We start from the raw sequence: 18207 nt of genomic DNA on the forward strand, positions 1-18207 counted from the left end.
CTTCCAATCTAAGAGCATGGAATGTCTTCCCATCTTTTTGTGTCCTCTTTAATGTCTTTCAGCAGTGATTTGCAGTTCTTGTTCTACAGATCTTTTTCCTCCTTGGTTAAATTGATTCCTAGGTATTTCTTTTCTTTTTCTTTTTTTCTTTTTCTTTTTCTTTTTTTTTTTTTTTTTGGTGACCATTGTAAATGGGCTTGCTTTCTTCATTTCTTCTTATTGTAATTTGTTATTGGAGTATAAGAACGCTACTGATTATTGCAAGTTAATTTTGTTTCCTGCAACTTTACTAAAATTGCTTATGAGCTCTAAGAGTTGTTAGTTTGTTTGTTTATTTGTTTTTGTTTTGTTTTTTGTAGTGTCTTGAGGTGTTTTGTGTAGATAGGATCATGCCATCTGCAAATAGGGACAGTTTGACTTTGTCTTTTCCAGCCTGGATGCACTTTATTTTTCTTGACTTATTCCTCTGGCAATTACGTCCAATACTATAATAAATAGGAGTGGTGAGAGTAGACATCCTTGTCTTGCTCCTGTTTTTAAGGGAGAAGCTTTCAGCTTTTTCCCATTCAGAATGATATTGGTGGTGGGTTTTGTCGTAAATGCTTTTATTGTGCTGAGATACTTTCCTTCTATTCCTAATTTGCTGAGAGTCTTTATCATAAAGTGATGTTGAATTTTGTCAAATGCTTTTTCTGCATCTGTTTAGATGATTATATAGTTTTTGTTCTTCATTTTGTTGATGTAATGTATCACATTTATTGACATATATTTTGAACCATCCTTGCATCACTGGGATGTTTCATTATATGGTCCATCTTAATATTTCTCATTGAAAATTAACGCTTTGTAAAGCACCATGTTGAGCTTAAATTATATCAGTCTATTATTATATTTAACTTTGTATTCTTCTGTAGTTAAAGTTTTCTTATCATATGCATATACTACTTTAATTTGAAAATCTTTCTAAAAAATGCAAAGACATTATGAGCACCTTTCTGTGTCAATATATGTGGAACGTCTTCACTTTTATAAATGGCTAAATATTCTGTATCACATTTAATAAAACTATTACATTATCACTAAATATATTCTATTTTTTTTTCCTATTTGTAATTGAAAATAATGAAGTAATATTCATCTTTCTTCTTTGGTGTTTTAGTGAATGTTTATATAGGCAAAATCTCCCAAAGTTGAAATTGTAAAATTTAAAGTATATGTGTAAACAGAAAGGAGATTGTTGGGAGGGAGGGGGGAGAGGAAGGAGGGAGGGAGGTTTTGGTAATGGGCCACAATAATCAACCACATTGTATATTGACAAAATAAAGTAAAAATTTTTTTTAAAGTATATGTGTATTTAACATTGAGATGTACTTTCAAAGTGAAATAATTTTTTTATGAGAATAATATTCATTTATTGGTTCAGTTAAGTATGGCTTTCTGGCTTAGAGATAATGGATCTACATTAGGAAATAATTTGTTGAGGGATAGGTTAGGGATAACTGAAATAATTGGCTAGACATTTTCTTTACAGTGTTTTTACTTTAGTCTCCTGTTATTTATGCTCCACACCAACAATAAAGCCTCCTTTCTATGGAAATTGTTTTAATCTCTTAGTCACTGCCTCTTCCTGCCTGCAGACTGTCTGTAATACCACCAGCTGATCTGTTGTCATAACCGAGCATTCAAATGAAGCTCCTATTTATTTTAAACTCTTCATTATGGCGCACTTGCTTCTCAGTGCTACACTTGGGCAGTCCTGCTGCTTCTTTTACCCAGAAGATACAGTCCTGTCAATAAAGCTAATATCATGAAGCCAGCCATGCAAATATATTTCATGTACGAATCTTGGAAAATCTTTTCTTCTCAATAGATCTCCTTATTTCAAAATGGAATTTAAACACTTCATTATGGCATACTTATCATTCAAACTGAGGGCATAATTAATATTTTTCTCAAGTATACTAGGTTCAAAGGTTGCCACAAAATGACATATTTCAATAGCACTTATTGTGCTATTGAACAAATAAATTCAGAGGATGCAGAAAATATGGAAAGCAAGAATGATTGAATGCCTTGATAAAGCTTATTGCAGAGAAAAAAGATAATCAAAGATCAAAGCAAAAAATGAATGTGCATATATACATATGAATTAAAATTTATATTTTTGACAATAAGAGTATAATGGGTTTTGGTGAAAAGGGAATAGACATAAAATTGTGCTTATCTTGGTTGGGGGAATGATACAGTTATCTTTTAAAAAAAACCACAAATTATATAGAAGAAAGTAACCTTAAAAATTAAAGTGGCAAAATGATTCCAAATATGTCAATAACTAAAATGAATAAAATGGATTAAACTTACCAGTTAAAAATGTATTTTTTCATAGTGAACCTAAAAAGAAGAAATGACAATCTATTGTTTAGAAGACACACTAAATTATTATGATAAGGGAAGTTTGAAAATAAGAGAACAGAAAATTCTAAGTGAAACAAAATTAATATTTCTGGTTTTCTCCCAGGCAAACCATTAAATAAAAAAGTTTGGTTTGTTTTAGAGGGACATTACAGAATAAAAATGTTCAGTTCAATAAGGTATATCAATTCTAAGCATTCTAGCCTGACAAATATCCTCAAAATTAAAAGCAAAAAATTGAAACAAAAATGGAGATACATTGACAAATCTACCATTGTTTTAGATAATGAATATGTATCTCAATTATGGGTAATGCAAGAACATAAAAAATTCAGCAAGGACATCAGGTAATTGAACTACCTAGTTAACAAGATTAAGATGATAAGCAGACACAAAATTCAATGTTATGAAACACATTAATCTCAAATATATGTTGATCATTTTCTAGATTTTAAAGCCAGTCTAAAACAATGCAACATAATGTCACAATAAGAACATTTAGTAAACTATGAATAAAAGTTTTTTTTTAATCTGAGAAAGTATATGCTTAGAAGAAAAACATCCAATGCCATTGTACATGGGAAATTCTTAGATGTGTAGAAGCAGATATAAGAACAATGGCATTAACTATTACTGCTTTCACTGGGTACTGTACTGGAAGTCTTACCTTTTACAATTTATTGAAATGGTGGGGGAGGAAAGGTAGGAGAGGAAAGAAGAAAAGAAAATTATAGGATTGAAAAGTAGAAAATAAAACTGTTGATATATTTATATCTGTAAAGGATGATTATCTTGTAGAAATAAAAAATATATATACCAAAATAATTAGAAAAAAATAGTAAACAGTTAACAAACTGTACTTAAGATTAAAAGACTTTTTGAGGCCCATGAAACTCTGAATGCTCTGGCCCCTCTTACCTCACTCCACTTTTGTTTCTTGCTCCCTCCTAATTCAATGGCATTTCTCAGTTGCTTGAACTTCCTACCCACCACACCCTAGTTACCATTCAAGTGTCTTCAGATGCCACTTTCTTAGTCTACCCTAAGTTTATACTTCATTATATATTTCCTTAACTCCCTGGATTTTTTTTCTTCATAGCATTAACCCACATTGTAACTAAAATTACTGTAGTATGCATTCAATGCCTTGCTCCCTGAATATGTTAGCAAGACCAAGGCCAGCCACCTGGCCCAAATAAAAACCCTGGCTTGCTTTGCCAAAATCTGTTACCCCAGGTCATTTAGCTCCTGGCTTAGGCTCACCAAAATTTTGTTACTGAACCCAGGTCCAGCTTCCTGCCCCCGCAAAAAACCAAACACTCCCAAAGTCAAGTGTTGGTGAAAATGGAAGTCAGCATTTATGGAAGACCAGTGACCTGAGCAGAGATGTTAGGCTAACCCATTTCTCCAGTAAACCTGAAGGACCTTGGCCAGACTAAAACCATTTCAAAGACTCAAATTTACTGATGGGTTTTCAAAGATGAGATTGAAGGAATGGAATGTGGGAAATGAAAAACAGAAGGGAGATGGATATGAGCTGTGGGGGTTCCATACAAGGAGCCAAGTGCAGGTCTTGCCAAGCCTCCATCTGGTTTCTGTTCCCATCCTTGCTGTTATCTTGGGGTCCTGCAGGATTTTGATTTGCCTCGAGGTGGAGTCAGCATAGCTTTATTGATGTCTTCCTTGGTTTCTCAGGGTGTGGGTAATATGTGACTGGTGGCAAGTTTACAACCCCAGGCTGACTGGAAAGCAACTTTACATTCACATAAATAATGTCATGTTGTCCCCTAACCAAGGTTGAAAATAACAAATAACCTTGGGAAAAAAAGGAACTCAGAGAAATGCATGCTAATAAAAAACAAACAAACAAACAAACAAACAAACAGTGTCCTTTTAAAATCTTTTAGAGCCCATAGGGTTTGGGGTCCCAACATGACTTCAGTCCTGCTCATTCCAACATCTTCCACACTATCAATAGTTCCTTCCATTTCTGTGGAACAGAAACAACTCACCTTACTGCTTCTAGTTGAGTCAGGTTGAAGAAAGGGTTAATTTGGAATGGAACTATTTGACATGATGGAGGGCACAGTTCTTGGTACTGGACTGGAGTGGTGGAGGGATGAAGGACATTTGTTTATTGTCTTATTAATTGATTGGTAACAGGTACCTTACCCAGAATTACCAGGCTATACATTAATTGGTACATCAATGATTTTTAACAAGTTACATGAATCCTTTGTTTAGAAACAGGATGTCTCATCAAAATTATGCCCCCACCACCTTCAAGGCTATGAGTACTTTTAAAGAACTGCTTGTGTAGATAAAACATCATTTCCCTCTTTTTGATCAAAACATTTCTCATGAAACCATTGATGATCAATTGCATGACTGAAAAAGTCTTACTTTTCTTTGTGTTGATCCCTCAGTGCTGGGGAGGCTCATACCCAGGTAGACTGATCCCTTGGTCCTGGGAAAGCTTATTCCCAGGTAGTCATGTCCCACATTGGGGGGAAAGATGAAACAGCAGTTAGGCCAAATCAAGGCAACAGAAAGAGCAACAGAAAGTGGGGTCAGGAACTTAAAAGAGACATGCTATTCTACAACTGATGTTTTCCAATTGTATCCTATTACAAAGACAAAGCAAAATCTTATTGAACTTATGCAAATATTGCCATAAAAATCGCAAGGACACTCACAATCACTTTCCAAATTTTGGAGAAATTAAATAGTGAGAAAAGGCAAATGTTTCTATCTTTGTTCATAAAAGTATAATTTACCAAATTGCTGTAAGTTATACATAGATAGCTTAAGTGACAAAATTTCCTTAAATCTGGAAAACAAAACATTTAAGTAAAGAACCAACAATGAGAAATGCAAAACATTATGTTCATTAGTTATTTAACTGTATATAATTAATTTTTGCTTTGCTTGATCTTGATTAGCAGTTTTATATACTGATCACATTTCTTATTAGAGATCTGAAAAACTTTTCTTGTTCTTAAAGATATTTGAAAGCTGTGTTTAAGAGTACTTGTTACAGTTCTTTCCATGAATCTAATTGAAGATGCCTTTAGAGAAAAATCAAAATATCTTGCAATTTTACTAAGAACAGATCAATTCTTCAAGAAAACCTTGTTCAAAGATAGGGGAAATTTAGTTCTGTATTAGTGTCTTGTAATATCAAAATAATTCTCTTCTAATTATAGCCAACTTAATCACACAAAATTATTTCATAAATTTCCCCTTCACAAACCTTTACTAAGATGTACTCAGACATTTGCACCACATGCTTTTAGACTTTCAGTTCTGTCCTATAAGTCCTCTTTCCTAAATAACCCATCATTTTCCTTTAGGACAAAAGTTCACTACACAAGAAGCTTTCTTACACATAGCTTTCTTCACATCTCTCTTCTCCTACTTACTTGTTCCTTTCTAGCAACAATATTAAATTAGCCTCATTTATCTAAAAAGTGCATAATCAAAAATCATTCTGTTTTAGGCTGGGTTTATAACTTAAATTTTAAAAACCTCTAAAAGAGATGAATATAATCCTCTTTGACCAGTAAACCCAGGCAAAAATGTACGCTGATAATTCTGAAGACATTTGTCATAGCAGTCTGATTAAAAAAAAAAAAAGCTTTCTAATCTTATTTTTTTTCTTCAGTTTCTGTTTTTTTTACTCTTCTAATTTTTTTTCTTCAGTTTCAGTTTCAAATGACTTTAGGGTTAAATTCTCAAGTATTTACATATAGCTAGGAGTGGGTGAATTGTATAAGAAAAACAAAGTATCCAAGTGGCCTTGATTCTTTTAATAGGTTTCTCTTAAACAGTAAGTTTCTGTCTTAACTCTTGCAGAACTGTGTGCACAGATAGACAAATTTTGTCCAGAGACTTAGCCAATTATAGCTGTCAAGATCATAGTTTGTTTCTCAAACTTGCCAAGAGAAACTCACAAAAAAAAAAAATTCTTTTTAGTCATTGGATTTTTAATGATCAAAAGGTACAAACGTAGTTAGTTATTCAAAACCAAACAGACAGAGCTTTCCCAAATAAACAAACAAAATGCTGGCTTCGGTAACAAACAAAATGCTGGCTTCGGTATCCTCCAGTCATTTCTCACATCCAAAATGTTACCTTTAACAACAACAACAAAAATAGTGTAGAACTCCCAGTGAGACTTAGCAGCTCAGAGCCTGTCAATCCCTTACTAGAGCTGCCTTCCTTCACCAAACAAAAGGCAGGGAATTGGTGGTTAACACCACTGCTGCAAAATCAGAAGAAGTCTCAAAAAATCCCATCCATGGGGTTTCCCTACCACAGGCAGCTGGCACCCACGGGTGGACCCAGCCTCACTCCCACGGCATGAACAGGTAAGCCCTAGCTTGCTCCTGCTGCCAACTGCTCTGTTCATTGCGGGGCTAGGCCACCGGGAGCACTCAGCTCCTGGCTTGGCTCACCAAAATTTGTTACCAGGAACAAGTCTGGCTGCTTCCCCCAAACAAAAATCCTGGCTTGGCTTGCCAAAATCTGTTACTCCAGGACATTCAGCTCCTGGTTGAGGCTCGACAAAGTCCTGTTACCAAAACCAAGTCAGGTTGCCTGCACCCTGACAAAGCAAGCCACCCGAAAGTCAAATGTTGTGGAAAATGGTAGTCAGATTTTATTCAGGAATACCGGGGACCAGAGGAGAGATATTAGGCTAACCCGTCTCTCTGGTAAACCTGAAAAAGACCAGCCAGAGTAAAACAATCTGTTCTTAGTACCTAGCATGAATGATTAATAAATAAGCAATGAAATAATCCAAGAATGAATTCAGAATCATTATTCATAGTACTAAAAATATATTTGCAGACTGAAAGGCAGAACATCTCAAATCATGGTGGCAATCCTCACAAATTATCTTAAATATATATAAATTTAAATTGGTCATCTAGAGTTATTTTAGGGAGTCCCATATGAAGCTTAGACCAAAAGTATTTTTTTGTCATTCTCAGCCTGCAATTTAGATAGGATTGCTACTGATTGCCTGTTCTCTACAGTAACTGGCTTATTTAGGTGTTATTATTATCATTAATTTATGTTGAGATTCTCTGATTCATAGTTAAGGACTGTTTATATTTGGGACTCATAATTCTTTGTTGGGGGTTGTGGGGGGGTGATGCTGGCTATGCCGTGTAGGATTTGAGCCAAATCCCTGTCTCTACCCTTAGATATCAGTACTAACTATCATTTGTGACAACCAAAACTGTTTCCAAACATCAATAAATATTCCCTGGAGGGAAAAATTACCCCCAGTTGAAATCTTTTCCATAGAATTGGAAAAAAATACATGTGATATATTTATAAGATCCTTAAAGTAGTTTAGACATACTACCTGGTTCTTAAAATCTAAATGAACATAAAAGGCAGCAACATAAGATTCTCAGGAGAAGATTTGTGTGTAAAAACATAAGCATACTGGTGAATAAGTAATATTGAGAAAGAAAAATACAAATAAATTAGTTAGTCACAGTCTAGCCAACCAATTTGTAGAAATAGATATGCTTTTTTGATCTATGCAAAATTACAGAGAAGTGTTTAAGGATAGCATGTAAGGAGGAAATAACAGCCTCTACAATCTGTTCTTACCTGGTGCTTGAAGAAGGCTGTTACTACAGATTAAGTGAGGAATGATGTCTTTGTACTCTGAACATTTGCTGAGGCAGTGCCTCCTTCACTTGATATGAGAAGCTTCCATGACCCACTCTAGCTTTCTGGAAACTGTGTCAATCTTCCAAGCACAAAACTACAAAAGTCACAAGACTTTTTCTCGATCATCATTTTCTGAGCCTTGCATCACACTTCTTTTCCATTAGTGTGATTTGTTTTCTTAATAGAAATGGGGTAATGCAGTGTTAGTAGTGGGTGTTTCCCAAATAACTTTGGAAATGGACTGCAGGTGAGGGGAGGGATGAATTCCAAGTGGGTGGGAATAAACAAGCGCATGAATGAATAAATGATCTTTCTGCAAGATTGGAAGGAAGGAAGGAAGGAAGGAAGGAAGGAAGGAAGGAAGGAAGGAAGGAAGGAAGGAAGGAAGGAAGGAAACAATTCCCATTGATCCCATTTCCTCATCACAATCACATTTCCATCCTCATTCAGTTTTCTGTGGATTTTCTGCCCATCTTTCACAAAGTATCTTCTTTCTAATTTTCTCAAGCAAGAAAACAATGAACTTAAGCTCTGTCTTTAAACCAAAAACATGCTTGTAGATTTCTGATCCTCAAAAATTTGAAAGGTTTAGAGGTCTCAAAGACCAATTTGTATTAGGTGACTGGCCTGTTTCATTTTTAAGGAAACCTCAAATGAATACCAATAATGGGAAATCAAATCCTATAAAGTCACAGAAATTTGAGACATCAAATGATAAAAAAAAATCTATCTGTTGAATAAAATTTATAGGAGGCCATTAATGTGGACTGAGCTCCTGCATTAAGCCTCAATAGACCAAACTAAAATGGAGTTATTATTGTTAATGTTCCACATAACTAAACCGAATCTGAATTCCTTAACTGACCTTCTGAGAAATCAGGAGGGATAAGGTAATAGTCAAATGTACGAACAGGCCATTTTTAGCCAGCATGATAAGGAAGTTCTCTGTGCTTTAATTCTTACAAGAAGAATAACTGAATGAATCTGATGTTAATCAATCCACTTTTTATATTATGCTGTTTCCTTGTTCCTGGTCAAGCTACCTTATAAAAACAAACAGTTCTGCCATTTCTAGCACAGCACCTCTCTATTTCTCAATGATATGCTGATCAATTCATGAATCACAAATAAAAGCCAATTAATCACTTAACTAAATTTGTTGAAATTTGTCGTTCGGCATATCTGAGCATATAATGAAAAAACCCAAAGAGACATGAGGAAATTTGACCAAAATCACACACACATCAGGAGTTGAGCAGAGAACAGAAATAACACTTTCTGATTGAAAAACAGTATAGTTACCATGATCTCATAACAGTAACATTATTTCAAATAATCCCGAATCTTTGGTCACTAGCAATGAATAAAAGGAAAGCTGATAGGAAGACACCACATTCCTCTCTAAATCCAAAGGCTCCTCAGCTAGAGTTAGTTACAATGATAAATTAAGTAATGCTGATAAAATTGAGGGGACATGGGAAACACTGCATTTATGTTATTTTCATTTATTTGCTTTATTTCACCACAAAGAGGTTTTTTTTTTTTTTTTCCTACTACCTTTAATTAATCTTAGTTCCTTCGTGTTCTCATGTTCCTTAATGTGTCCTTTATGTTAGGGGGTTCTCAGGATTTCATCATTGACTACATTCTCTTCTCACATTGTGCATTATCTTATTTACAATTTCATCTCCTTGGTATTATCTCACATATGCTTCATTCTCCATATCAGCTTTTATTTTTATTTCTATAAGGAATTAAATTTCTGCCAAAAAGAGGGCAAACAAGTAAACGAATAAACCCTTTTGAGCATGGGAACAAGGGGAGTCCCCGATTTTTTATGTAACTTGCAAGGTTCCACGTAATCTCACCTTTTTTTTTTTTTACTTCTCCACCACAGGTATGTCCCATATGCTAATAATTCCAATGTAGGTCATCAAAACTAAAGATTTAGAAAGTAAAAAGAATAAATATCTCCAGAAGTATGATTAGAATAAGAAATTCTTGGTTTAATAGCAGAGAAAATTTGCCAAATAGATACACATTTTCCTCCTCTTTCAAAACCAAAGGTAAATCTTAAATACCCATAGAAGCAAATTCTGCCTGTACGTACAAGTAAATCCATGCTAAATAAGAATATTAGCTATAACATTTCTTTGCAAAAAAGAAAAATATCGGTAGCAAGGCGATATTTAGGCTGAAATGGCTGTTGCTTGTTGAAATTTTGGTGTCAATGGAGAGAGCTCAGACGCCTTAGGTGTAAATGAAGAAAGCATTGGGTTGAAGGCCCAGAAAGTGAAATTCTACAATCTGAGATCACTTGAAGTGCAGATAGTCAAAAAGAGCTTGTGATGAACTCTCTCCATTAGCTAATAAAGATTTGTATGAAATGCACTGGAGGAGGAGAGTAAAGGTTAACTATGGAATCTAGGTGGTAGGGATGGAAAGAATAAGGGAATATTTCTGATATGTATTTTCATAATTTGCATAATCATTACTGTTTAATCATCCATTTAACAGATTTTTAAAAGAGTAAGATGTCCCTTGCCACATGACCTTCAGTTAGCCAGACATGGATAGGTGAATACTCCTCAACTTAGTAATGGAGAAAAGCAGAGTTTACTCATCCTTGAATACCCATTCCTGGTTCTAACTCAAAGAAATATAAAGATCATCTTATCTTCACTGAACACAACCTCTTGGGGGTATTTCTCTGCTGTGCCTGTCGTTTGATTTTTTTTTTCCTACTAAAACAAAAAAAGAAAAAGAAAAAGAAAAATCTTTGTTTATCCAGCACTCCTAGCCATGCCCAGGCTTAAAACAATAGGTTTAGGGTTTACTCTGTGTTAGATACTAGGATAAGCTTTATACTTGCATTATGTAATCTGACTGTCACCAACAGTCATTGAAATGTTTGTTGATTACCTACATCATTTCATCTGAGAATCAACACACAGCAAAGTCAAGATCACAGATTTTGGAGACCAGTCACATAGTTCAAATTGTTTAAATTCTTCCTGGCTTAGTTTCTTTATTGTTATCATTCATTGGATTATAGGGTTTTTTATATTTAAAGCATATAGAACACATTTATATGTAAGACGCATGGCAAATGCTCGATAAACATAAGCTCTGTAAGCTCTTATTATTGCTAGGAATGACAGATGATGAAGCTGTGGCAAATATAATTAGGTGACGTGTTCAAGGCCACACAGCTAATACTCATTCCCGGGAATGGCAAACAGCAATGTCTACCAAACTTCAGATATTCTTTTTCAATTAACAAGCATTTGTTAATTTCGGCAATATTTTCAGGAAGTGTATTTGGTGGAGGAAATACACTGGTGAATATATAGTTAAGTGTGTCACAGAACAACTGAAACAAAAATCAACAAAATATTGTATCATGGTGAAATGGGAACAGAGAGTAAGGGCACATATTTGTATTTCATCCTTCCATCTCATCTTTCATAACCTGGGGGATGGTCTTAAATTAAGATAAATAAATTAAAATAAATAATGCATGGACACCACGACTGTAACACACACACACACACACACACACACACCCCGCATCTAGCCTTGATGCTGATAGTCTCTTTACTCCCAGTTTCTCAACACACTAACAGGTGTTTCTGAAAACAGTGGAAAATTGATTAGGTTTGAAATAGCCTTGTGTAATTTAATCGGTTTTTTACATCAACCTCAAATCCTGAAAATATATACTATTCAATTAATGCTCCTATCTTTAATAGCAAAACTACTCCTTTCAAATAGTTGTCTTATTTATTTATTAATTTAATCATTCAAGTAATTGTTAACTTTTCAATATGTAGCAGTCATTTTGTTACCTGCAGGGACTCTGGCAGTGAATATAATAGACTTGCTTCATATTTTGGCATTTATATTATTATAAAAGTTAAAGAAAAGAAAGGCTGTCCTGGGATCATAAAAACAAAAGTCAATCCTTGTCCTGAGGGTCAGAGGTAGTTTTCTATAATATGTATGGTTGCTTCTTTTTTTCCCTGAGGGTGATACAACTGTAGGATTTATTATATCAATAAGAGAGAGAAGAGGTCAAACTGACATGTGTTTTGTGGATAACCAGGTCTGTCTAAATGTGCAAACCCCATTAGATCGTTAAATTGGAATTGTACAACCATGCATGTGTGTAACCTCAGCAAGCTCACAAAACATGTAAGCAACCACAGCATATATTCTCGATAATGGGATGCAAAAGATGATTTTAATTAAAAGAAAATGAGCCAACACAATTTTTCACTTCATACATTCTATTTAATAACAATAAAATGAGGTTATATTAAAGGAGAGAAAACAATACAGTCAAACATTATTGATTTGCTTCAACTGAGAAGGGCTCTTTCAAATATGGAGCTCCCAAACAACATTTGGTTTCTGACTTATACCTGATCATGTGTGGCCAGTGCAAAAAAAAGGCCTGACAGGGAAATTGAGAGAGCCAGTGGGGTAATTCCATATGAGGGAACTCTTGGCAACATCCACAAAACTTACACTTCTACTCTCAAAATCAAGGAACACACCAACCCGGCCCAGAGGTTTCTTTATGTAATGATAAATCACTGGGGGTGTGGTCAAGACAGTGTAATGATTATCCTCCCTCACACATAGAAGAAGAAATGTGTCCCCAGATTCAAGCATTTTGCCAGTGTTTCTTATCCAGGAATCTTTACAGACTCCTAGAGCCCAGTCCCAAGAGTTGTCCACATCCAGCTCCCAGTAATGTTTTCCAGAGGTGAACCTCTGAGCTCCCCATGCAGCAAAATAGTTAGATCTGTCAGAATTCAAAGAGGCATCTTGATGGTCATGTCTAAACTTCAAATTTCTCACATCGTCAAAAAAACTGATATTGTGATTGGTTATTTCATTATCGAAGAAAATTTCCACTGTGGAAAAAGAATATTCTAGTCAAGATAAAAATAAAATCATGCATGAAATAAGAAAATCTACCTAGAGTGTCACTAAGAAAAACAGGTCAGGTCCACAAAAGCAGTTCTGGCTGAAAAAATATCAGATTCATGTGCTACCTGTTAACCTATAGAAGAAACCCATATCTAAACTCAATAGAAAAAAAAATCTAAAAAATTCAGAGATTATAAAGGGAAGGGAAGTCATGCCTACTTCTCCCTGGTTACTTTTTACAGAACATGAAAAACTGGAGACTTGTGTATTGCTGCAATTCCATGGCAACAAACCTTACCCTCCCTGCAGCTTTGGGGGATGTGGAGAGAGAATATCAATGTGAGACCTATAAAATGGTGATCGCCTTGCTGGTGTTATTATGTGCTAGTTAATTTACACTTAAGAACAAAACCTGAATATGGCTTTAAAAGCGGTTTCTTACTAGGAATTTTCTGCCTTTTCTCCTGGTTCCGTGATGCCTAATCTTCCTCTGCCTGCGGGGACCCTCCAGGTTTGGATGTACCATGGAGCTCTACTCCTGCCTCATCGACCACCAACTTTATTTTGGTTGTTCACAAAATATTACTTGTGCAGTAGGTTTATTCACCTATTTTTCTCATCATATACATTGTACTTCATGTTGTTTACAAATTCAATTACTAAGAAATTTTTTAGGAAAAATATTTGCATATAGAACACCCTATCATCAATATTGTGTTTAATTTGAAATTGGAAATTACTGAATAAATGTGCAGTTCTATACAGCTCATTGAACATCTGACATGTTATCAAAGAGTGATTCAAAGACTCAAAGGGCCATTTTTCTGTTTCTTCTTTCTCTATATATGTAATTCATTACAGGTCTGAATGACATTTATTTTTTCACCAGCTCTTTCAGTTTTGTCCATATTATCATAGTACAAATAGAACTATAAACACTCAGACTACTCACAGGCTTCTCTCTTCTCCTAAATGAAAGATCAATAGAGGGGGAAATACTGGCTAGAGACAACTGTTACTGAAGCACAATTTATGCAGTCACGTCACACCAGTGGCTGCCACTCACCTCGGAAGTGGTCAAACCTGTCTATCAGTCCGGTGATGGGTCTTAAACTGAGCTCTGGATTCACAGGCTGGGGCATGTGCTGCTGCACAGACTCACTCCTGGAAGAAGGAGAATTAAGTTAATCTTTTGGGTGCCAAATATTTTATCCTAGTGCTTAAGAAAAGACATAAACATTCAACTGAAAATACTATATCAAAACTCCTTCCTGATATTTCAGTCACCTCCACAAACATCTTATAGGACTGCACTATTCTTCGAGAATCTTTCTTACATTTCTCTATGCTTACCTGCTTTCATCCCCCTGATTCTCAGAAGTTCTTGCCTCTCTTGCCTACGAGCTGGGAAAAACTAGTCCATGCACTTCGAGATGTTGAATCCTAAAAACATAGGCAGCTATTTCCTAGCAACTTCTGCATTAAGCCTTTAATGCATAACTCTGAGCCACAGGGCAGGGAGTCAAGACTAACTTCTGATAAAGAGGCACAGGGAATTATACACTCAGTAAAACACACAAATACTTGGACACATGAACAAACAATATAATCTAATGTATAACGGCTTCAGTTGTTTAGAAAGAGCTTGATATCTTTCATAGCCCTCATATTACCCCTGTTTACATTGAAAGCCAATCTTACCTTGTTAGTAGGTCTCCTAAATCCTGTAAAAAGAAAAAAGAAAAGCTATGAGTTCTCTTCAGAAATTGGGCATTCTGACTGCTCAGTCTTTGGGTTTTGAAAAGCTAAGAAAAGTTTCAATCACAACCACTCCCCAAACCTTCTTCTAAATATTCTAAATTCACCCTTTCCCTTTCTAAATAATAAACCCAGTACAAACATACCGACAGAATCTAAATTCTTAATAAATTCAAAACCCTTAGGGTGAAAAAAAAGAGAAGGAGGTGGGTAGCAACCATAGTAACCGTGCGTAGCTGCAAAAATTACCTGTCTACCAAACGTTCTTTCTAGGGGTTATCTCTAAAGACTGATGTATTTCAAAATAAGAGCAATTCAGATATAGGGCATCCAAAGAGAATAAGAAAGTAAATGGGAACTTTTCCCAAATGTTCCCATATTATCTATTGGATATCCATGAATAAGTCGTTCTTTTCTCATTATTAGAAACAAGGTATATAAGAATTATAGAAGGGAATCTTCTCTGGGGAAAGTGTTCACAATTATATACAGCTTTATTGTTCATGGTTAAAAGTTACAGTATCTCTACTATGCCTAGTGAGAAAATGACCACCACAGATGCAGGAGATGAGAAAATATATTTTTGGTACCAAATAAACAATGGATGTTAAAGATATGACCCTCAGCTAAAAGAAATTCTTACCTGGAGCAGCTCCTTGTCTGGTTTATGGCACATTTTCATCAGTTCCTCATACATTTCTTTTAGGTGTCTCCACCTTTCAACCATTTGGGCTTCACTTTTCTTGAGCTGTTGTAAAATGTGCCAGCCTTCCTTTTTCAGGCTCTCTAAATATTCTTTTTCTTCCCCATAGAGAACCGGATGTAGCTTCCTATACTCAGCCCTGGTCATCTGTCTGCGCAGATACACGTAATCCTGTAAGGAAATGGATTTTGTTGATCACATATTCAGGCAACCTTTAACCTCCTCCACTTAAACTTAAACCATATCTGTTTTTCCTTGGCTAATGGTTTCTATTAATCAGCCACAGATACCATAAATTCACCTCCTCCCAATTTTTGGAATCCACAAAATTCATCTCTCTCTTTTCCTCCTTCATTTATGTTTCTCTCTTTATTAACAACACAAAGAAAGTAATCATTCTTTCCTCAAAACACTTTTATCCTCTTCATAAGTTTCTGAGACACCTGGAAAATTGCCTTCCAGGGTTAATATCTTTAATATGCATCTTCTCACATCTGAAAGACTATATTAAAACAGTTGAAATCTATGGTTTATTATTAAATTATTATATGCAATAGTCTAATCTGTTTAATACACTAGTCTCTAGTCACAAATCTCTCTACTCTGCAACCTGACCACTTAAAATTAGCAGATGGATTAGAAGCCATCAGACAAGGTCTTCCTAAAATACCTAAATCCTCAAAAGATTTCTATCATCCTGATGTCTATCTTCCTCCTATCTAATGTCACTGGCTCCATATTGACCTGCCACTTTAGGAACATTAATTCTCATTTCATTGCATGTCTACTTCCAATATTTATGTATTCATTTTCTCACTTCCTCCAATTTCTTTTTATTTTTTGCCATTTTTTCAGCTTTTCAACATATTCTATTTTCTCCTACTTGAATGATAATATTGTCTAGCCCCTGTGCTTTCAGTTTTTACCATCACAGCTACACTTCTTAAATTGCTTCTCAAATCGCACTTCCTTTTTAACCCCGAGAACTCATTGTGCTGATCAGTATGAAATACCTGCGATACCCAATCATACGTCCTTTAATTTCTGGAATTCATCTCATGCATAAACATCTGCCTGAAATACCCATGGCCCTTTAACACCTATTTGTCTCTCAGGACTCAGATTGACTTTAAATCCGAGATATTTTGCCTAAACTCTTTAAAGGTTACTGAATTTCCAAAAATCTCTGTATTTTGCTTCATCTAACCACTTGTTCAACTTTCTTTTGATGGATTTTTTTTGTAGTTGCTAATATATTAGTGTCAGGAAAAACTAAGAACATGACCCTACACTGAAAAGGTGAATTGTTTTTCTTATTGTTCTACCCATTCATAGAATCTCACTGCACATGATGATTTCAGCTCACGTTCTTAATGGATAATTCTCTATCATGTCTGCTTCAAGCCGGTTCTGAGGAAAGTAACAGTCTCATACTTACCATCCACAGGTTGGTTAGTCTCCTCTCCTTATTTAGATTTCTCTTATTGGCTTGGAATTTTTCCCATAAAGATCTCATTTGCTTTAATAGCTTCTCCTGTAAAAAACAAAAAACAAAAAAAAAACTATGCATGTGAGCACCAGAAAAGCAAATGCTATGGATTTCATACCCTAACTAATGGAGAAAGGCAAGGAATGTTGAATAAAAGTACTTTAGAGAAAGTACAAATATCACGTTTGCCTGTTTACCCTCCATAAACTTTCTGTTTTGGAAGATTCGAGACTGTAGACCACATTTAATGTAATCATTAGCCTAGAGAAACAGACAAGTAAAGATTGTATGTAGTCGGCTGACTTTCAGATAGGCATCTTGTCTCATAATCTTCATCTACTAATGCTTTTCTCCTGCTAATCTCAATGTACTTTATCCTACTTATCTGTCTCTTAATACTAAACATGTTTCCCATATAAAATCCTCTTTGCCCAAGTAGTTGTGGTAGCCAGTGGTTCGGTGAAAATGGGAGTTTTATGATGATGTTAACGTAATTTTCAATAACCAAAATAATAAACATTGACTTTATCACCCTCCCATTGGACTGTCGGCCTCATGAAGACATGTATGTATTTTATTCACAGCTCTATCTTCCGTGCCTGGAATAGTATCTGATGCACATTAGACACATCAGGAAAGAATGAATTGATCATCATCATGATCCTGTTTGTCCTCATAATCTCTTAGCTATACAAGCTCCCGGCTTCCATAGTACCCTCAGAGGCACCACTCACCCGGTGTTCCTCAGCAGCCCCTTCAATGGAACAGTGTCTGTGAGCCTCGTGCCCCTGAGAGTGAGAGCACAGCACACACAGCAGGTTCTTGTCCTCTTCACAGAAGATCTTCTTTGTCTCCTTGTGGATCCCACACGTGTGTTCCTCAGAGCTCAGAAACTGTCTGGCAAGGGAAGCCATCTTCTTCACACGAATATCGGTTCTGAAGTCTTTCTGCTGTGATGGTTCCCTGCACATTGGGCAACGAGCAGGAGTTTGGGCTTCTTCCCAGGAAAGAAAGAGACAAGGACTGCAAAAGCTGTGCCCACAGCCTATGGTGACTGGATCTATAAAGTAGTTCATGCAGACGAGGCAGGTGAGTTCTTTCTGGAAGGCTTCTGGGATGTCTGAGTCCATTTTTCTCAGGGAAGAAAATCAGAACAGTTTATGTTTCTGTCCTGAAAAGCAAAGACCAAAGCAAAAATTTACTCAAGTTGTGACTC

The 18207-nt window shown here is 35.6% G+C and overlaps 1 protein-coding gene across 1 annotated transcript; it reads right to left on the reverse strand.

The window, feature by feature from the left end:
* Window positions 1-12531: 12531 nt before the first annotated feature.
* Window positions 12532-18121, reverse strand: LOC134375058 (tripartite motif-containing protein 43-like). Its single transcript, XM_063093196.1, has 6 exons — window positions 17726-18121; window positions 16941-17036; window positions 15443-15673; window positions 14743-14765; window positions 14108-14205; window positions 12532-13025 (listed from the first exon to the last, which is right to left on the reverse strand). Exons 1-6 carry the CDS (start codon window positions 18119-18121, stop codon window positions 12532-12534), a joined length of 1338 nt encoding a protein of 445 aa, XP_062949266.1.
* Between the last annotated feature and the right edge of the window lie 86 nt (window positions 18122-18207).

The sequence above is a fragment of the Cynocephalus volans genome, chromosome 4 (genome assembly GCF_027409185.1).
Source record: "Cynocephalus volans isolate mCynVol1 chromosome 4, mCynVol1.pri, whole genome shotgun sequence".
NCBI classification, from domain to species: Eukaryota; Metazoa; Chordata; class Mammalia; order Dermoptera; family Cynocephalidae; genus Cynocephalus; species Cynocephalus volans.

Coding starts and splice junctions, on each gene's coding strand:
- LOC134375058 (XM_063093196.1), bottom strand. CDS start 18,121: ATGGACTCAGACATCCCAGAAGCCTTCCAGAAAGAACTCACCTGCCTC. Junction 17,037..17,725: donor GGGCTGCTGAGGAACACCGG/GTGAGTGGTGCC, acceptor TGTTTTTTACAG/GAGAAGCTATTAAAGCAAAT. Junction 13,026..14,107: donor CAGGTTTGACCACTTCCGAG/GTGAGTGGCAGC, acceptor CTTTTTCCACAG/TGGAAATTTTCTTCGATAAT.